Genomic DNA, 23,295 nt, shown 5'->3' with positions numbered 1-23,295 from the left:
AATGCCAACCCCCCCAATATAGCACCGACCAGCATAAGCTATGCTCTTATAATATTTTTGGTTTATAATATTTTTGTTTTTTTCTCAGCATTAGACTTACCTACTGTTCTCTCTACATATAGTGGGGCTCAAGGTACATTAAGCTTAGTGGTCCAATATATCAGTGTAACCTTGCAAGTCTCCATATGCCACTTTATCACGCTGCTATTGTGTCTTAAGCCTCAGTCCATAACATGTGTAAAAAGCTTGTCAATTTTATTATTTTCTATTAGTCGTAACACAAGACCTGCAAATCCCATTATAAGCATAAGTATACTTATTCATGTTACTCGAAGTTATATGCATACCTAACCTAGCATGTCATAGTATTCTAAATACAAAAATGTGCAAGATATCTCCAAGCCATGTTTCTGTTACATCAAATGAAAATAGAGCTTGTGGAAGCTATTGTGGCTGTGCAAGCACTGTTGTAATTCTTATGCACAACAAAAATAAAAAATTCAAAAAAAGAAATGCATTTTACTACAAAAAAATAGTTATTTAGGTGTCTCTCCTGCAGAAAATCTTTGGAATCCAGTGATGATTAAAGCAACCAGGAAATTGCTTTTACTAAAAATATTACTTTTTTTTCATAAAGCATAGCTTATTTGAATGGTAACGTTAAGCAATATAACCAATACAACTCGTTATAGTGGTTATGGCACTATAAGTTCTTTACTATTAAACTAATATTTTTTGTCAAACAGTTTGATAAAACTATGGTGTTTCCTGGCATCAAACCAAGTTTGTCTGCTCAGATAATGCTTAGGATTCACTTAATTCTGTTCATCCTTGGAGGTGCCAAAAATGATATAATATAGAATGTCTGGGAGTCAAGCAGTGCTTCTTGTTGTCACACACAGGGCCGCCATCAGGGGGTGACAACCATGACTGTTGTCACGGGCCCGGCGGCCCTGGGGGGCCCGGACTGCTCTGGCAGTCCTGGGCCCCACTTTCCCTCTCTGCACACATAGATCGCGAATATCGCGATCTATGTGTGCAGCCGCGGGCCCCTGGCTCCCTGTTACCGCAGAGGGGGCCCAGGCAGCACACAGCCTCTTCTCCTCTCTGCTAATAACTCTCGCGAGACCCGGTTGCCATGGCAACGCTCCGCGGGTCTCGCAAGAGTTATTGGAGGAGAGAAGAAGCTGTGTGCTGCCTGGGCCCCCTCTGCGGTAACAGGGAGCCGGGGGGGAGAGGGCCCACCGGACCACCAGGGATGGAATCTCCCCCCCACCGGACCACCAGGGATCATGGAATCTCCCCCCCCCCAATCTGGACAAAGGTAAGCAGGGAGGGGGGAGAAACCATTTAATTATTTTATTTTTTTTTAAATGTATGTGAAAATGCCCCTTCCTCCCCCTCCCCCTCCCCCCAGATTGCACACTTGCACACACACTGCATACACTGACACAACACACACACTACATACACTGACACAACACACACTGCATACACTGACACAACACACACACACTACATACACTGACACAACACACACACTGCATACACTGACACAACACATACACTGACACAACACACACACTGCATACACTGACACAACACACACTCTGCATACACTGACACAACACACACACACACTACATACACTGACACAACACACACACTGCATACACTGACACAACACATACACTGACACAACACACACACTGCATACACTGACACAACACACACTGCATACACTGACACAACACACACTCTGCATACACTGACACAACACACTCTGCATACACTGACACAACACATACACTGACACAGCATACACTGACACAACACACACACTGCATACACTGACACAACCCACTCTGCATACACTGACACAACACACTCTGCATACACTGACACAACACACACACACTACATACACTGACACAAAACACACACTGCATACACTGACACAACACACACTGCATACACTGACACAACACACACACTGCATACACTGACACAACACACACACTGCATACACTGACACAACACACATACTGCATGCACTAATACAACACACACTGCATACACTAATACACTAATACAATACACTACACACACTGCATTCACTAATACAACATGCACTCTGCATACACTACACACTAACACACTCACTACATCCACTATACTGACACACACTCTGCATTCACTACACTAACACACACTCTGCATCCACTACACACTAACACACTCTCTGCATTCACTACACATTAACACTCTGCATTCACTACACTAACACACACTCTGCATCCGCTACACAGTAACACACTCTGCATTCACTACACTAACACACACTCTGCATTCACTACACACTAACACACTATCTGCATTCACTACACATTAACACTCTGCATTCACTACACTAACACACACTCTGCATCCGCTACACAGTAACACACTCTGCATTCACTACACTAACACACACTCTGCATCCACTACACACTAACACACTATCTGCATTCACTACACATTAACACTCTGCATTCACTACACTAACACACACTCTGCATCCGCTACACACTAACACACTCTAACTAACACACACTATGCATTTAATACACACTAACACGCACTCTGCATTCACTAAACTATGCACACACTCTGGATTCACTATACTGACACACACACTCTGCATTTACTACAGTAACATACACTCTGCATTAACTGTACACACAGCATCCACTACACAACATCCTGTATTCACAGTACACACAATACATCCACCACAAATTGAAACACTCTGCATTCACTATACACAGACACTGCGTCTAATACACACACTACATCCACTACAGACACTGCATCCGCTAAACACATTTCATCTAGTACATACAAACACTACATCCACTACACAAACACACACTACATCACTGTACACACACTACATCCACTACTCAAACACTCTCTGCATTCACTACACATTAACACTCTACATTCACTACACTAACACACACTCTGCATCCACTACACACTAACCCACTCTCTGCATTCACTACACATTAACACACACTCTGCATTCACTACACATTTACACACACTCTGCATTCACTGCACTAACACACACACTACATTCATTACACTGACACACACTGCATTCACTACATTGACACACTCTGCATTCACTACACTGACACACTCTGCATTCACTACACTGACACACTCTGCATTCACTACACACTAACACACACTCTGCATTCATTACACACTAACACACACTCTGCATTCACTAAACTATGCACACACTCTGCATTCACTAAACTATGCACACACTCTGGATTCACTATACTGACACACACTCTGCATTAACTGTACACACAGCATCCACTACACAAACATCCTGTATTCACAGTACACACACTACATCCACCACAAATTGAAACACTCTGCATTCACTATACACAGACACTGCGTCTAATACACACACTACAGACACTGCATCCACTAAACACATTTCATCTAGTACATACAAACACTACATCCACTACACAAACACACACTACATCACTGTACACACACTACATCCACTACTCAAACACACTCTGCGTTCACTATGCACACTGCATCCGCTACACAAACACACACTCTGCATTCACTGCACAAACAGTATCTAATACACACAAACACTACATCCATTACACACATTCTTATTCAATTCCACTATACACACCACATTCAGTCCTGCATCAATGTCAGCGGACTAGGTAGGGCGTGGGTGGGCCCGGGAGGGAGCGGGCGGGGGGGGGGGGGGGAGCCCAGACTTTGTGCTTTGTCAGGGGCCCCAAAATTTCTGATGGCAGCCCTGGTCACACAACAATGTTACAACAGTAAACACTACTTCTCACTACTATATGTGTATAATGCACATTTCACACATTATAATTGATATATGCATTACATTAATCATCTTATTTATGCTTAGCTGACTTTTTTTTACAATGTTTGCACTTTTTTTGTTCAGGTTAGTATCGGATGCCCAGAAAAGATGGAGCCTATTACAAAGATTTCACATATCCCTCCAAGCCGATGGGCGCTGTCTTGCAGTCTGTGTAAGGAATGTACTGGTACTTGCATTCAGGTATGAGAAAAGTCCTTTTTTTTTTTTTTTTTTTATTCAATAGAACAATACGTCTTTATTGTCATTTTTTTCCAGCACATACACATCATTGATCACAAGAAACATGAAAAGCATGGGAATGTCAGCATATGAATATCAATAAAAAAAAAGGGCCTCTGAGAAAAGAAATAGAAACAATAGAAATGTATGAAAGGAGGGTCTTTAATGAGAAACCTGTCCCCAGAGAGTTTTCTTAGCTCTATCAGAACAAGGGACAACTCTGTCAAAGAAGCAATGTGTCCTTGCAATTCAGATAGTCCTCATAGAAACTGATGACTGTAGATATAGTTATTCTGCAGAGAGAGGAAAAATCTACATTCATTCAAATGTGCAAATGTTTCTAGGAATTAACATACAAACAGTTGATCAGTGAGTAGTAAACATGAAGAATAATTGTTTGAAAATATGCTAGTCATTTCACATTAAAGCTTCTGTCACCTTCTAGTATGCAAAGACTCTCGGTGGTGACATTGCTGTTTGATTTTTGGTAAACTACGGGTGCAGGGTAAGGTAGGTTTTCCTTAACTGAACTTGCCCCTTGAAGCCACAGGCTTCTTAATCAAATGTACCCTCTTAAGCACTTGGAGCTTCACTGGTGCCGATGTCAGTGCTGTAATCTCATCCATAGACAAAACCTTTTTTTCATCTGCCATCACGAGTGATGACTGGGGGCTTGACAGCGCAAGTAGCTCCTTTCTTTTTGTCAAGCCTTGTCAAGTGTTGAAAAAAAAAAACATATGGAAAAGTAGTCCCGACTTCATGTCATGCAATGTCTTTTGACTGCATTGGAATTTCAAGGGAGGTGGGGTTACATATACGGTTCAATCTAACTGTTGTCGCTTTCAACTCAAACTTTGTCGTTCTCTACTCTACTAGGAAGTACCGTCTATACTAGTCTATAAGTCGAATGCAGTTTTTTTACAAACAATTGTGAAATATGCTATGACTCGTGAAAAAGTCGAGGGTACGTTATTCAAATGGAATTGTCCGGCTTCTGTTCGTTTCCTGAACAGACTTTGTGTGGCCCCTTGTTAACACCTCGTAATCACAGACCACCCCTGGCTGATAACCACAAACAAACATTCCCTGGGTGGCCGCCATTCGTATATATGAACGCACGTGTTGTCTCTTGAATGCAAGCAGCGGTACATGGTCATTTACGGTATGGATCTCAGCTACGCGAACCCCGCAGAAACTTGTACCCCTGCCCATTCGACTTGCCAACCAGCTAGGAGAACGGCATTTGGCAGTTGACATTGCCTCGCATTCAACTCCTGAACGCCATACAAAATTCTATTGAAAATTAGCACTGACCCATGGATAAGTCGACTCTGTGTTTTAAAATTAAGTTTAAGACTAAAATGTCTCAACTATGCAATTATTTTGTGTCATTTTAAACAAGTGTTAAAAATAACTAAAAGAGTTGATTGTTTGTGCATGTGTCAACCATTACAAAATTGTGATGCGTATCTTGGCTTTAGTTAACCTAATAAAAATTTTCAACCAACAATTTTAGCTACAAATGTTCCATTCCAGTACATTTGCACTAATTTGTTAATATTTATACTACTCTATTAATTTGGATAACATTTTTAATAATATATTAAAATAGACTACTTGTATGTGCATGGTCAGATTATGGCAGTTGAGATCTCACTTACATTCAACTCTGGGATTATCTTTAAAACAAGTCTTTGAGGAGCCAACTCGTAAGGTGGCCATACTAGGTTTAGTGTTAACAAATGAAGATTTGGTATCAGATATTATTGTTGGTGAAAGTTTAGGATCTAGTGATCACAAGTTGGTGTGGTTAATTATAAAAACAGGGACTGACATACAAAAACAAAAGTTAGAAAACAGACTTTTCTAAAATTAGAATATGCATAAAGGAGTTGTAGCAAAACCCCTCTTTGATTTGCAGTAGTTATGGTGTTTTTGTTCCATCCTATAGTGATTATGGTGTGGGCCTCCTTGCTAATGTTTTATTTCCACCTAGTACCTGCTCCTAGACTTCGTTTTCCCTTGCCATAGCTGGATTTTATATGCTTCCTGAGGTGTTCGTTAGTTGGTTCGGTAAATAAAGACGTTATCACGAACAGGGTTCAGTATTCAAGCAACCAAACCAAATGTTCAACAATCGACCACCCTTCATGTGGAGTGTGCAGCTGGTTAACCACCCAGAAGCTGGTCGGCATTCGTATGAACGAACACACGGCGGCGGCCATTTTGTTTAGCCGAACGCGGCTCAGCTGTGTTTTGTCGTCGAATGCCTGGAACTATTTTCGGCTACTATTTCCACGAACACTTCTGAGACTTCCACCTCCCGTGCGTTCGGCTAAATACATACGAACAGAGCGCTATTTCTTGTGAATAATCTACTGAACGAGGCGCATCTAATGAACAAACAGATTAGTTCGTGCAATTTGGAGATTATGTGATAGACTGGCCGCACAGCCTAAATCTGTGGAACTGTTTTGGGCATGAAAGCCAAGCTTGTGGTCGGTCAAATATGACTTCCACAAAACGTTTGAACCCCTGCTCTGATCTGTGTGGCTTTTGGATATGTTGTTTGCCCAGATCAGAGATATCCTGGGATATATAATTTATGGGAATATGTTGTTGTTTTGGGGTGTTTCTGTGTTTTGGGTAAAAATTTACATTTTCTGCCTGTGCATAATTAGGTTATTTCATTAGCAATTATATCACAGGCAGAGGGGAGGGATTGCTGACTGTATGTGGGAGTGTTACTGTACCAATTATTGTTTCTATTGGTTTGTGTCCCTTTTGTCTCAGTTTACCACAAGGTCCAGGGGGTGTGCCTCTGGCCTGAAAAAATGTATAAAAGAATTGTCCCTTGCACTCAATAAACCAGACCTTCTTACCCTCACGCGCAGCCTCGTCTCGTGTGTAGGGAACAGTTATATCACTACTAGCTATTGTAAGAGCTCCCTTCAGCTATACCACTCTACTCTCCTGGAGGAGAGACCCAGCTATATCCTCCTGGAGGAGGGAGCCCGCTCTACCAGCTCCTCAGGATATAGAGTTGGAGCTCTGCAGCATTCACAATTCTGGGATGAAGGACGTCCAGATGGTAAATACCCCCACTCTATAGGGGTAACCGTCACAGGAATCATTATCAGAATAGAGCGGGGGGGGTGGGATTCTCCCTCACCCTGGGGTCTAGCGGGGCAGCTGGGCGGTCGGGAGGGCAGCGCTGGCGAGGGAGCACTTTCCCCTGAGCGCTCTGCTCAGCTCCCTCGCGCGTCGCAGAGTGATGCCGGGAGACGGAATATGAAGTCATATTACGTCTCCCGGCATCACTCTGTGGCGCGCGAGGGAGCTGAGCAGAGCGCTCAGGGGAAAGTGCTCCCTCGCCAGCGTCGACCGCCCAGCAGCCCCACTAGACCCCAGGGAGAGGGAGAATCCCCCCCCCCCCCCAGCATTCCCAAAGGTAAGGAGGCTGGGGGGGTTAAATAAAGAAATTAAAAAGTGAGTGTGTTGGGGGGCGGAGCCAAGCAGCCGAGCAGCCTAGACGTGTCCAGCGCGAGCTCCCACATCTGGGCACTAAAAACGGGGTATCACACCCAGCCATAGACACCCACAAGCCGCAGACCACGGTACCGGTACCCGGGAGAAGCTGCTGCTTCGTCCGGTGCCTCTCTCGAGCCTCTACGCAACTGCCCGGACCCACCGAGGCTTGCGGCCTACCTTAGATTCAGCCACGGAGAGACCTGACCGGTGGGGGTCATCCCGGCCCACTTATAGCTGCCTGACTCACCCTGCTGACAACGGGCTGCTGATACCGCACACGTCAGAGGAGCAACTACATCCCTCAAAATGGCGGACGCACTCTCCCCATGCGGCGAACGAGACGGGTGCGCAACGGTAGACCTCATGCTACAGCACCTGGACGAGTTCTTTGCCAAGCTATGGCAGAAGCTGGAGGTACGTGCTACTGGAAAGGAAGGGAGTCAGAGGGGCAAACGGAGGCACACACGAGATGGGGTGCAAGAGGCCCAGCCGGGCGTGATCACTCACCGAGCACTTAAGCCATACAAACTTAGCCTACCCAAGCAGCGTGCCGGCGGGGTCTTTCCCCCCAGGAAGTTCTGGTTGAAACTGCAGCACAGACTCTCCACCACCACCGTTACCAACAAGCAAGGGGAGAGGGAAGTCTGGCAACGAAGAATGAAGGTGCCTGATGCCAGAATCACACAGAGGAGTACACCCACTCGCCCCCCGACACATACAACTATGAGACCTAGTGCACGACGCCTGCCCAACCCGAGAGCGGCGGAAGATAAATATCGAAGGCTCCCCGACACGAAAGGTCTGATTGAGAGAGGAACACAATCACCTGCCCAGATCCCAGACAGCCACAGTTCGCCTCACCGTCAGGAGATATTACCTCGGACCAAGCCTGCACCTTGCGAGGACCGGAACCTGCCGCAGCCCAGCAAGAGGGTACAAAGGGACACCGTACCTGGCCAAAGAATGGACTATCCGTTCCAGCAAGTCAGTGGCATTGGTTGAGGGTTTGCAGCAGCGAGGACTAAGATAACTGCAGCTGAGCTCAGTTTATATTCATTACAATCGTTTTCATTTATTGATCAGTTTCTCCCTATCGATATGCTTTTCCCCATTTCTGTCCCAATACTGCAGTTTTCCAGTATACGCCTTACCAGTCTGTAGTCAGTGCACTGATTATTCGTTTTGTTGTTGCATCACTCATTATTTGATATTGGTATTTATCTAATTTCATCCTGCAGTGAACTCAAAAGCATACTGTATCACACTATAATGTCCTACTCTTACTTTTGTATTAGATCAGCCTGTCAAAGCACTAAAAGCTCATTTACTCTAATGTACATCAACAAGTAACCCACATACATTATTATAATCTTATGCATACCCAACTATGTTATTCAATTGCCTAACCAAGCATGTTCAATATAACTTCACGAGTTTGTTTCTTTCATGTCATTTAAAAAAAAAAAGTGCCGTTTACACTGCCACGGATTTGTACAACTATGGAAATGCCTGTAGTAACTGTCGTGGCTCTGCATGATTATTGTTATTTGACGCACAAATAAAATAAAGAATTAAAAAAAAAAAGTGAGTGTGTTAATGTGAGTGTTTGTGTGTGTGTGTGTGTGTGTCTGTTAGTGAGTGTGTGTGCGTGAGTGTGTGTGTCAGTGTGAGTGTGTGTTTGTCTGTAAGTGTGAGTGTGTGTTTGTCTATTAGTGTGTGTGTCTTTTAGTGAGTGAGTGTGTGTGTCTGTTAGTGAGTGTGTGTGTGTGTGTGTGTGTGTGTATGTTAGTGTGAGTGTGTGTGTCTGTTAGTGTGCTTGTCTGTTAGTGAGCGTGTATGTCTGTTAGCTAGTGTATGGGTATCTGTCAGCGAATGTGTGTGTGTATTTAGAAGGCGGGGCAGGGGGGAATGGTGGGGTTGGGTGGCAGGGGGGAATGGTGGGTTTGGGTGGCAGGGGGGAATGGTGGGGTAGGGTGGCGGGGAGGGGCACCTGAGTTTTGTCCTGCCTAGCACAAAACCAGGATATACCACTGCCCATACTGGCTCAATCCCTGCAATATACCTGTATATTGCTAAATCTAGAACATCATATAAAACACCTATCAAAATTTGATGCACATTTTTTATTTTAGACTTCCCAATGTATTAGAACAATCAACAAAGCAATCTCAGTCGTTCAGCGAAAGGACATTTAGCAACGCAGAAAATCACACAGGGAGCAATTTTTTTTTTTCCTCTATACTTTTTACAATTTCAAAGTGCCTTACAATATCTCTGCATCACTACCTATTGCTCTTTAGACTTTTCCCATAATTGCCTAATGAACCAAGCAGGGAAGAGGAGAAAACATCAGTTTGACTTATTGACACTAAAGATAAATGCTTTCCGGGAGTCTTTTATCATTACTTAAACTGCACAATGATAGTTTTAATGAATTAGAGCTAGAAATGTATATAAAGATTTGTGAGATTGTGTCATTCAGATATATAGTTGTGCCTTGTGTAACTATTTCTGTTAAATGTAGTTTATCTTTTCTTTATTCTATTTTATATCCCAGACCTGATAAAACTGACACTTGGCATTGATCTAATGCTTTAAGTACAGAACTGACATAGATGAGTTGATTTATATTAGCAATATCTGTTCATCATGGGTCATTTAATATTGATAATGAGACTTTGTGCTTAAATTAACAAATTTTGATGGGCTGTAAAAACTAAACGTGTCTGATGAGAACTCAAAATGTAATTTCTGCATTGGTGATATGTGTAATATGTACAAAGAGTTTCGGGATACACTCAGATTTAGACTGATCCTCCAGACTAAATTCACCTCTTACAGATCTATTGCATAAAATGTAAAAACGAGAAACTTGTCTCTTCTGACTTGGTAATGTCTTTATCAGCCAGGAAATGGCTGCTATTTTATAGTAAATCCTTTTCCTAGGAAAGTTTTCTATAGGAAAGCTCTTTGTTACTAATGCTAAAATACAACAGGACATACATGCAGAGTTGCTGCAACTTATAGTAGCATTTTCATTTATTTTATTTTTTTTACGAATGAATGCTCTGGCAATATGGTTTATAGTTTGGGTTTATAGGGAGTGCTCAAGTATATGGGCATTGTATAGTATATTACTTGCATCCTTGACTGCTCTTCTGTCACTCTATAATGTACACAAAAAAAGATGTTTTTGGATGATGCTTCCTTACTATTTTATTAGTTAAAATGCCTTTTAATCCCTTAAAGGGAAACTATAGTGCAAGGAAAACAAAGTTGTTTAGATTCAAGGAGTAGAAGGAATCCCAAATGGGATTCCTAACTGGTATTTACAGAAGGAATTAAACTTTGATAGATAGACTGTGACTGTCGATATTTAGTAGAAAATCAATGCAAATTCAACAGCAGGGATATACTTTACAAAGTATCCAACGGCTCACTTGACTTAATTCAACATTGTCAAAAGACACCTCAGAGGATGTAAAGTATTACTTTGCTGAGAGAAAGGGGTAACCTCCTAGAGTTTAGATAAACGTCCCCAATTCGTTATGATGAGTAAACACAGACATTGATATCTACGCTCTGTTGATACGTGGTGAATACTTATCCACCCTGATAGTAAAGTGTAATCAAGCTGTATCCTTACTTGACAAAAAAGGTAAGGGGAGGATTGGGTAAACTATTAACTTCTGAACCACCTAAATACATTTACAGGTGAGTTAGAAGGATCCCATAGCATTAACGGTAGAGGGAAGGCTAGATATATAATATCACAGTGTTATAGGTCCTACGTCCAATGGGATAAAGGGAGCAGTAAAAACCTAGTATTGAATGAATACACTTTGAAAAGTCCTAGGGATACAGTTGATTCTAAACCAAAGAAAGATGCAGTTTCCAAATTGGCCACTTGCTACTAATTGGCCAGTGCCATAGAGGTCTCCCTCAAATCCAGGGAAGAAGAAATCAAAGAAATATTTTTTTTGGGTTTCACAGTTTTGTTTTTTATAATTTTTGCACACCCAGTGCACCTAAATAAAAATCGATTCACGTAGCTGTCCTGCCCTGTTCAATGCCTTATATGTCCAGGAAGTAAATTTATTTTTGGAAGCTAATGTTAACCCTATATCCCCCTAACATTGTGCCAACCCAACCTCCAACCCTTACTGCCCTTAATGCTTACAATAACTAACTTACCTTAACCCTACACTATAACCCTAAAAGAGCATTAAAGGGATACTATAGTCCGGCATCAGTTAGGCAACCAAAAGTCACCTAAACTCACAGAAGTGCCTCTAGTGACTGTCTAATTGACAACCACTAGAGGCTGTCTTAAACCTTCAAGGTAATTATTTCAGTTTCTCAGAAACTTAAATTATTACCATTGCAGGGTTAAGGGGACAGGGTCACTGCACCCAGACCACTTCAGTGAAATGAAGTGGTCTGAGTGCCAATAGTGTACCTTAACACTAACCCTACACATGCTCTAACACTAGCCTTAACCCTAAAGAAACCTTTTGCTACCATCAGTACTGGTATCCGCAGACCAGGCTCCTAGTTAAAACAGTAGATAGTGATATGTTACTACCATCTACTTGCTGTTTTCAGCATTACAGGCATTTAACTGTAATGCTAAAATTTCAGCATGCTGATTACATTGTGATCAGAGCTGGACAGCTGCCAAAGCCCAATCAGAATCGGCAAGGGGCTTGATGGGAGATCTTGTTAGAGACGTTAGGGGGTATTTTTTGAACACCTGCTAACACAGAAACGCCTTGGCAGAGTATGATCTGCTCAGTCAATGTGTTCTCAATCGATATAAAGGGATGTATACAGCACTGACTTTGAGCACTAGATACAGCTCATTGGTCAGCGTGGGGTCACTCAATTTGGCCATAGCTGACACAGAGGAGCCCCAGGTATCAATTGATACCTGGGACACCCTGGTGTGAGCAGAGATTTAACCGTGCTTACACCACATGGTGCAATAGGTATTTAACCCCTTCAGGACGGAGTCAATAGTACACGTTCTGATCAAAACAAAACGTAAACAAAAACTGGAATTTGCGCTATATGTCTGTTCACCCGTAGTTCCCCTCTTTCATATTATATGCACCCACACTTATTATATATCATTTTGTTCAGGAGAAACAGGGCTTTAATTTCATATAAAATATTCATATATGAAACATAATTTATTATGAATAAAATTAAAAAAACTGTGAGAAATTTTATTTTTTTAAAGAAAATTTGTAGTTCCGCTTCACATTTTAGCTGTAAATGTCATAATACTGTAATAATTTACTGCAAAAAAATGCACATATTTGTAATCAGCGAGGTCTCACGAGTAGAACAGTACCCCCCATTAACAGGTTTTATGGTGTTTTGGAAAGTTACAGGGTCAAATATAGAACGTTCCATTTTCAAATTGAAATTTGCCAGATTAGTAATGTTACCTTTGAGACGGTGTGGTAGCCCAGGAATGAGAATTACCCCCATAATGGCATACCATTTGAAAAAGTAGACAACCCAAAGTATTGAACGTGGGGTATGTTTAGCCTTTTTTAGTAGTCACTTAGTCACAAACACTGGCCAAAGTTAGCGTTCATATTTGTTTTTGTGTGAAAAAAGCAAAAAACTAATATTTGGCCAGTGTTTGTGACTAAGTGGCTACTAAAAATTACTGGACATACCCCATTTGCAATACCTTGGGTTGTCTACTTTTGCAAATGGTGTGCCATCATGGGGGTAATTCTTATTCCTGGGCTACCATACGGTCTCAAAGGCAACATAACTAATCTGGCAAATTTCAATGTCAAAAAAATGAAATGCAAGCCTTATATGTGACTCTCTCACTTTCCAAAACACCATAAAACCTGTACATGGGGGGTACTGTTATTCTTGGGAGATTTCACTAAACACAAATATTAGTGTTTTAAAACAGTAAAACATATTACAACAATAATATAGTCCATAAAAGTGCTGTTTGTTTGTAAAAAATGCAAAAAACGTCACTTTTACTTAAAATATCATCGTTGTAATACAATTTACCAGTTTTAAACACTAATATTTGAGTTCAGCGAAGTCTCCCGAGTAAAACAGTACCCCCTATGTACAGGTTTTAGGGTGTCTTGGAGAGTTACAGGGTCAAATATAGTGCTTGTGAATTAAATTCTCTGCACTTTCTCCCTGTGTTGTCAGGCATGTCAATCAAATTTTAATTAATCAAATGACATAATTATGTTAAAAAATTACTTAAATATACACGTAGAATTTTAATATATATGCATTTATATAGGTATTTAAATTCTACGTGTATACTAATGTAATCTTTTATGTAATTATATGTATTTATCTCTATATATATATTTGCGGTTATTTGTATTTTATATATAGATAGCTATATATAGAATGTCATTCTAAGTGTATTCTGTTTCCAATATATATATATATATATATTAATAACAAAATACAGTTAGAATGAAATTACATATGAATATATAATTTATTTAAAATTTTGTTTCAATATTTATTTATTTATTTAATTATTTTATTTATTTATTATTGTAATTATACGTATATATATAATATATATATGTAGATCTATTATATATATAATATATATACATATTATATATATGTAACGTCATTCTAAGTGTATTTTAATATTAATATATATACTTATATTAGTATTAAAATACATTACGTATGACGTTACATATATATAATATGTATATATATTATATATATAATATATATACATATATTATATATATAAAAAGGCATTTAATTTATTTTATAACATCTTATTTTTTTTTTTTTTTACACTACCTACCAGCAGGGGGACTGTGTAATATTTTAGACAGTCCCCCTGCTGGCAGATCCATAGCCAGCTATAGGGGGCCATGTGATCGCTCTTTGAGAGCGATCACATGGCCCCCGGGGGCCTCATTTGCCGGAGGGGGGCTGCCTGGGCTCTCAGGCAGCCCGCCAGAAGAGGATCGCGGCGGAGGTGAGTACCGCCGGACCTCCAGGGCTGCAAGCCATTACGGCGTTCTATGCCGCCGCAAGGGCTTTAAAGCCCTTTAAAGCTGCGACGGCATAGAACGCCGTAACGGCGTTAAGGGCTTAAGTGGCTGTAGCAGCGCTTAATTTGAGAGCTGCATACAGCACTCTGTCAGTCTGGGGCTATTTTTCTAAGAGCATAAGATATCTATTGATGGGATCCCTAGTGTGAGCAGTAACCAAAACGGTATGACATGTCAATGTATCCTAACTGCATGAACCCCTTCAGGACGGAGTCAATAGTGCACATTCATCAAAACAAAACGTAAACAAAAACTGGAATTTGCGCTACATGTCTGTTCAACCGTAATTCACCGCTGTCACATTAAGTGCACCCACACTTATTATATATCATTTTGTTCAGGAGAAACAGGGCTTTAATTTATAATTAACTATTTATATATGGAACATAATTTATTATGAATAAGATTTTAAAAAATGTGAGAAAATAAGATTTTTTTTAAAATTTGTATTTACGTCTGACATTTTAGCTGTAAATGTCATAATTCTGTTTTACTGCAAAAAAAATGCACATATTTGTAATCAGCGATGTCTCACGAATACAACAGTACCCCCCATTAACAGGTTTTATGGTGTTTTGGAAAGTTACAGGGTTAAATATAGAACTTTCCGACTGTGGACAGGATTACTGCAGAGGCATGCTGCTCAGGGGTGGAGAGAAAGAGAGAAGAGACTCAAGAAAGAAACATGGGGGCGGAGCCTAGCTGCCGAACAGGGTGGACGTGCCAAAACCCAGCTCCTGCAATACTCGCCTGAATTTGGGGAATATACCCCCTAAACCTGGCACAAAACCACTCTAGAGGGGCATAGCCAAACTGGGGTCATCGGGGTGCAACTCTGGACACCCAAATCGACGACCTGACCACCCGAGACCCCCAGCTGCAGCGACCGAGGCCTACAGGAGGGCTGGCAGAGGGGAGACAGCTGCTCCCCTTTCCTCCTACCTGCTCCAAGACCACCTCGACCTCAATCGTCCTACCCCCACCCAGGGACCGGCGGGGGATATCCCGGTTATCGCCACGAGCCTGGAACATGCCTATGCACGTTTGGGCACCAGGAACGCGAAAATGGCGGTGGAGCACTCACAGCCACAGCAGACCCAGCCTGCAATACCTGAACGGTGCTCCAACCGCGGCACAGACATCATGCAGCGTCTGGACGCATTATTCAATGATTTCTGGGAGAAGCTCCAGAAACGCGCACAGCACGCCAAGACGAAGCGACGGGTCCCTATGGCACCAGGAGAGAGAAGCCAGGGGCAGCCGGGTGAGAGGGAGACCCCCCCGGGCGCAACACCAGATCAAGCGCTGACACTCACCCACCCTAGCCCACCCGGGCTGAAGGCCAAGAGGGTCTCGACCCAAAGGCGTCTGCCACATAGGCGGAAGCACAAGCAGCAAACAACCTACAGGCCTCCCGCCACCCCCACAAGGGGGAGACACTCGGGCACCGTATGCCACCGAGTCTCAGGCCAGAAGACGCAGGCCTACTTACCAGCATGGGGCAGAAGGGGCACCCCAACACCTCCCCGAGACCAGCCAGGGGGCCTCAGCCACATCCCCACAGCAGGAATAGGATGAATGGCGATTCAACCCAGACTCCCCTATGACCCGCATACTATACCTCACGAGTCCATGGGCAAATGCCGCTGTCGGAGACTACTGCATACAAGTTTGATTTCATGTGCTAATGACTGCTTTTTACCGATCCTTTGAATAACCTTACTTATGCCTATCTGTGTTAGCCCTCTTACAGTTAAAGGACCACTCTAGGCACCCAGACGACTTCAGCTTAATGAAGTGGTCTGGGTGCCAGGTACCTCTAGGATTAACCCTTTTTTTTTATAAACATAGCAGTTTCAGAGAAACTGCTATGTTTATAATGAGGGTTAATCCAGCCTCCAAATCCTCTAGTGGCTGTCTCATTGACAGCCGCTAGAGGCGCTTGCGTGCTTCTCACTGTGAAAATCACAGTGAGAGCACGCAAGCGTCCATAGGAAAGCATTGTAAATGCTTTCCTATGCGACCGGCTGAATGCGAGCGCGGCTCCTGCCGCTCATGCGCATTCAGCCGATGACGTCGCGATCAAGATGGAGAGGAGGAGGAAAGCTCCCCGCCCGGCGCTGGAAAACGAGGTAAATTTAACCCCTTCCTCTCTCCAGAGCCCGGCGGGAGGGGGTCCCTGAGGGTGGGGGCACCCTCAGGGTACTCTAGTGCCAGGAAAATGAGTATGTTTTCCTGGCACTAGAGTGGTCCTTTAAGCATAGAACGATAGATGTTCAATCTTATCAATGTAGAACCACACAGTAAATGATAACACAGAAGCACACAAATGTTTTAAGGTTAATGATAGGATATGCATTACACTCATGGTATAACACATAAAATAGGATGTCTCTCAGAATTGCTGACTAGTCTGGCACAACTAGCTCCTGCCATGTGCTGATACCTTTCAAGCAACTTAATGTATATACTATGTCCATGACTTGCTAAACTAACAACTACTGCGAAATGGTGATATGTGTACTGCAGTGAATGCTCGAGCCCTAGCCTGTATGCCACGTAAATTTAAAGGGCACTGTTTTGTTTGTATAACTACCGTTATTTCCATGCATTTCACAATCTAAAACTACCCCCTTACAATCGATTGTAAAAGCTAACAATAATATAAAAATGTGCCTAGCAATCATTTGTCCCGCATGTTTAGCGACGGAAATGCCTGAAGACTGCTTTCGGGGCACCTCATGCCGCTTGTAACCCTTATACGCACTGCAAAAAAAAACAACAACCTCCCAAACAGGGTCTTTGGATACGGTCCATAGTCCTTGCTAGCAGGCTCCTCCAGGAGCTTGTGGCATGGGCAAATTTTCCACAGACAGCTACCCTTTTTTTCTAAACAGCAAAGGAATAACATCTATGTAAGAAAATATATATATATATATATTTTTTTATTTACTTACATTTCAGACCCCATGTGAAATATAGAGCTTTTTCTTCCACAAAAACATAAAGGATGAATGAATAAACAAAAAAAACTGTGTAAAGTTTGTCTTAAAAGCAATCTATACACAAAAATCTTGTTTTAATATATGTTTATGTGCTAGCTATGTAAATAAATGTCATGCAATTTTTTTTTTTTTTAATAAAGCATAGTTGGTAAAAAAAAATAAAAAATAGAACTTTCCATTTTCAAATTGAAATTTGCCAGATTAGTAATGTTACCTTTGAGACGGTGTGGTAGCCCAGGAAAGAGAATTGCCCCCATAATGGCATACCATTTAAAAAAGTAGACAACCCAAGGTATTGAAAGTGGGGTATGTTTAGTCTTTTTTAGTAGCCACTTAGTCACAAACACTGGCCAAAGTTAGCGTTCATATTGGTTTTTGTGTTAAAAAAGCAAAAAACTAATATTTGGCCAGTGTTTGTGACTAAGTGGCTACTAAGAAAGACTGGACATACCCCACTTGCAATACCTTGGGTAGTCTACTTTTGCAAATGGTATGCCATCATGGGGGTAATTCTCATTCCTGGGCTACCATACTGCTCCCAAAGGCAACATAACCAATCTGGCAAATTTCAATGTCAAAAAAATGAAAAGCAAGCCTTATATGTGACCCTCTAACTTTCCAAAACACCATAAAACCTGTACATGGGGGGTACTGTTATTCTCGGGAGACTTTACTTAACACAAATATTAATGTTTTAAAACAGTAAAACATATTACAACAATAATATAGTCCATAAAAGTGCAGTTTGTTTGTAAAAAATGCAAAAAAAGTCACTTTTACTTAAAATATCATCGTTGTAATACAATTTACCAGTTTTAAACACTAATATTTGAGTTCAACGAAGTCTCCCGAGTAAAATAGGGTACCCCTTATGTACAGATTTTATGGTGTCTTGGAGAGTTACAGGGTCAAAAATAGTGCATGCAAATTAAATTCTCTGCACTTTCTCCCTGTGTTGTTAGGCATATCAATCAAATTTTAATTAATCAAATCACATAAATATGTTAAAACATTACTTAAATATACACGTAGAATTTTAATATATATGTATTTATAGGTATTTAAATTCTACATGTATACTAATGTAATCTTTTATGTAATTATATGTATTTATCTATATATATATATATATATATATTTGCAGTTATTTGTATTTTATATATAGATAGATATATATAGAATGTAATTCTAAGCTCTTCACTGTAGGAATTATAGTTTTTAAAATACGACCGTTTGAAGATGGCAACTGCAAAAATACTCTGACCTGTGCAAGGCTGCAGCAGCAACTGATGTCATAGACAGGGCTTTTTGCACCTGCTAATGTTTTTATAACTGTATGTTTTAATGTAACTGTGAAGAACTTTGGGCAACAACGTTGCAATTAAATGTGCTATATATTTGTGGCACATACTTTGTGGAACGTTTCGCCGAATGGTTCACGGAATATCGTCGTTCTTGTGGCGAAATTTGTCCCATAGGAATGAATGGCAAAGCTAGAGTGGGAGCTGGCAAAAGCTGAAAAATCAGGACATGATTTCTAAACTGCCACCACTCCCTCATTTTCAAGCCCACCTAAACAAATCTTATATCAAAACGTTCAGCTATCCCTGCTGCCACTAAAAATGTCCACAGCTAAGCCATAGTCCTTATAGTTTTCACAATATGACCATTTGTTTGCAACTCACGCAGTCCATTGACATTCATTGAAACTCCACTCTGCAAAGCTCACGTTTGAAGGGCAATTTCTAAACTCCGACTGTGCCTTCATTTGTAATACTTCAGATACATACTATGCATCAAAATGTAGGTCTGGGTCTTGTGATTCTCACAATATAAAGCTCTTCGCTGTAGGATGTGTAGTTTTTAAAATACGACCGTTTGAAGATGGCAACTGCAAAAATACTCTGACCTGTGCAAGGCTGCAGCAGCAACTGATGTCATAGACAGGGCTTTTTGCACCTGCTAATGTTTTTATAACTGTATGTTTTAATGTAACTGTGAAGCACTTTGGGCAACAACGTTGCAATTAACCCCTTAAGGACCAAACTTCTGGAATAAAAGGGAATCGTGACGTGTCACACACGTCATGTGTCCTTAAGGGGTTAAATGTGCTATATAAATAAATAATAAAAGTTACTCCACCCACTCCAGTTGTAGACTACTGGTGGAGGCAAGAACACTTCACACAATTTCCCCAGAAATTGTAGCTTTTCTAGTTAAGTGTTCTTGCATAGCAAGACCACTTAATGTTATCTCACATATATATTATTATTATTATAGCCAAATTTGCCACCCTAACTCCTCCCACAGTTTTTACACTACATAGACAAAAATATACCAAAAAGTGCAGATTGTTCCCGATCGGATTGCTATTACTTTGTGGAACGTTTCGCCGAATGGTTCACGGAATATCGTCGTTCTCAAGGCAAAATGTGTCCCATAGGAATGGATGGCAAAATGTTCAAAACTAGAGTGGGAGCTGGCAAAAGCTGAAAAATCAGGACATGATTTCTAAACCGCCACCACTCCTTCATTTTCAAACCGACCTACACAAATCTTATATCAAAACGTTCAGCTATCCCTGCTTCCACTAGAAATGTCTACGGCTAAGCCATAGTCCTGATAGTTTTCACAATATGACCATTTGTTTGCAACTCACACCGACCATTGACATTCATTGAAACTTCACTCTAGCCAGCTCAAACTTGAAGGGCAATTTCTAAACTGCGACTGTGCCTTAGTTTTTAATATTTCAGAGACACTATGCATCACAGTGTAGGTTTGGGTCTTGTGATTCTCACAATGTAAAGCTATTCACTGTAGGATTTATAGTTTTTAAAATATGACCGTTTGAAGATGGCAACCGCCAAAATATTATGACCTGTGCCAGGCTGGAGCACCACGTGATGTCATAGACAGAGCCTTTTGTACACCTGCTAATGTTTTTATAACTGTATGTTTTAATGTAACTGTGAAGCACTTTCTTTTTTTTATACTTTCCACCACCAGACAGTCCCCCTGCTGGCAGATCCACAGCCAGCTATAGGGGCCATGTGATCGCTCTTTTAGAGCGATCACATGGCCCCCGGGGGCCTCATTTGCTGGGGGAGGGCTGCCTAGGCTGTCAGGCAGCCCTCCAGAAGAGGATCGCGGCGGAGGTAAGTAAATCTCACCTTCAGGGATAGAAAGCCGTTACGTCGTTCTATGCCGCCGCAACCGCTTTAAAGCCCTTTTAATGCGGGACGGCATAGAATGCCGTAACGGCGTTAAGGGGTTAAAGCCCAATATAGCTAGGATGTACCGTCACGTCTTATATATATCCTATACTTTAAAGACCCAGGACATACTTGAAAATGAGGGAAATCTCAGTGTATCTTTCCTGGTAAAATATTTTATATATTATAAATAAAGAGACATTCCACTGCCAATGATTGTTTTAACTAACAGTTGATACATAGATATTCCCAAAATGAAAACATTCATACATTTAAATATATGAATATTTTTATTATTATTGGTGTTTCTAGAAACAGCTTGCAAAAGCTACAAATCTCTTTTCTAAAACCTTTGCAAGCCCTCCCTTTCTTACCCAGCCTGGTGTTTCTGTGACTGTCCGGTTACAGACTTCACAATGCAGCTTCATTAGAAGTCTTTGCTAGGCAGATGCTCTGGGTAATTGACTGCCTCTTGAGAGTAGCTCCACTGAGCTAAACAACCAGGATGTAATAGGACCAGTTATCTGGTTGACAGCCATGGGGGTGTAACCAGGTTAATTTATCAAAGTGATAGTTTGTATTGAAATCTTTACTTTTTGTAAAAGGAAAATAGAAGACACATTCTTTGCACGTAAAGCAATACACTGGGCTGAAGTGCTTTAGGGATCTGGTGTGTCTCTTTAATAAACATTTATACAACTTGACAGGTTTTCCTGCATAGCCATTTTAAAAATGATATGGTAATGTATCACAAAATATATTTCATGGCAATTGTGCCATCTTTACCCTTAGATTCTTTGCAGAATAGGCATTTAAAATAATACATTTCATTGACTAACTCTTATATTACTTGATATGAAATGTTTCTACTCAAAAAAACAATAATTCAATAAAAAAAAAATTTCTTAAAGGACCACTATAGTGCCGGGCTCTAGGGGGTGGAAGGGGTTAAATTTACCTCTTTCTCCAGTGCCGGGCAGGGATCTCTCGCCCTCCTCTCCTCCTCCTCAAGTGAATGCGCATGCGCGGCATGAGCCGCTCGCGTATACAGCCAGTCCATAGGAAAGCATTCACAATGCTTTCCTATGGATGCTGGCGTCTTCTAACTGTGAAAATCACAGTGAGAAGCGCGGAAGCGCCTCTAGCGGCTGTCTAGAGACAGCCACTAGAGGCTGGATTAACCCATTTGTAAACATAGCAGTTTCTCTGAAACTGCTATGTTTATAGAAAAAAGGGTTAACCCTAGCTGGACCTGGCACCCAGACTACTTCATTTAGCTAAAGTGGTCTGGGTGCCTATAGTGGTCCTTTAAGATAAGAAAAAAAGTTTGACCTCTATAGTATTTTTCTCACTGATATTCAGATGCTTATGAATGTATAAATTATAATAAGACTTTAATTTATGAATATAGTTCCTACATTCCTAGATATTTTAAACTTAAAAGGATATCAGTCATTGGCATTTTGTTTTATCTGTACATTACAATTCTTTAATGTTTGCACTTTGAGAAAATAAACTGACGTTATTCCATTTCTATTTGTATAGACAACTGTGATTCCTGGCAGATGGCTTCTGTGATAAATTACTCCAACAAAGTACTATTAATGGACGTTGGTGTTACCGCTGTATGTCTGTATTCATTTTCACAATGACATTTGTTGGCATCATACATATGTAGTAGCTTGAAACAAAGTAAATCAATTTTGTCTAAGGCATTTACAAGAATAGAAATGACAACTAGTGTTAAAGAACATCAATGAGCAGGACAGACAAAAAATGTAGCGTAATGTAATTTCCCATGAAATCAGTCTTATTTGACTTCAGCTACCATCACCCTCAGTATGTTTGACTGGCTGAATATGATGCAAGATATAGTCAAGAAAAAGCAAAAGAGCTAAATAATTTTGGATAGTCAGAATCTCAGGGTAAATTGTTAAGTCACAGGTTCGAGCCATGATGGGGCATTGCCGGTAACAAGACTGTTGTCACTGATGACACTAATAATGTATCCACCTCTTTTCTACCAGGCCAGCTCCAAACCTACAGGCGATGCAGAGAGTGCTGCTGAAGTGCTCTCTGCAGGTTCCTAGTGCCTGTTCACAACGCAAGTGCATCTTTGTGGTCAAAGTTTAAGCGTACTGGCTCTATGAATGATCACTGTGCATATAGACAATGGCGAAATATATGCACAAAACAGACAAAATTGGCCAAGGCCCAATATTTCTATGAAAATCTGAACAATAACATCTCAAACTCCCCCAATCCACTCCCAACCCTTCACTGTCAAAGTGGATAAC

General features: G+C 41.1%; 1 protein-coding gene across 1 annotated transcript in view; it reads left to right on the top strand.

Moving 5' to 3' along the window:
* The window catches only part of JADE2 (jade family PHD finger 2), a 647,003-nt gene that overhangs the window by 509,017 nt on the left and 114,691 nt on the right, over nucleotides 1-23,295 (top strand). The window contains exon 8 of the mRNA XM_063447471.1: nucleotides 4,007-4,123. Within this exon, the coding sequence (XP_063303541.1) occupies nucleotides 4,007-4,123 (117 nt within the window). The remainder of the gene's footprint in view (nucleotides 1-4,006; nucleotides 4,124-23,295) is intronic.

Source organism: Pelobates fuscus, chromosome 3, assembly GCF_036172605.1.
Source record: "Pelobates fuscus isolate aPelFus1 chromosome 3, aPelFus1.pri, whole genome shotgun sequence".
NCBI lineage: Eukaryota > Metazoa > Chordata > Amphibia > Anura > Pelobatidae > Pelobates > Pelobates fuscus.
The sequence above is the reverse complement of the archived record's forward strand: the minus strand, read 5'-3'. Positions and strand labels throughout refer to the sequence as shown.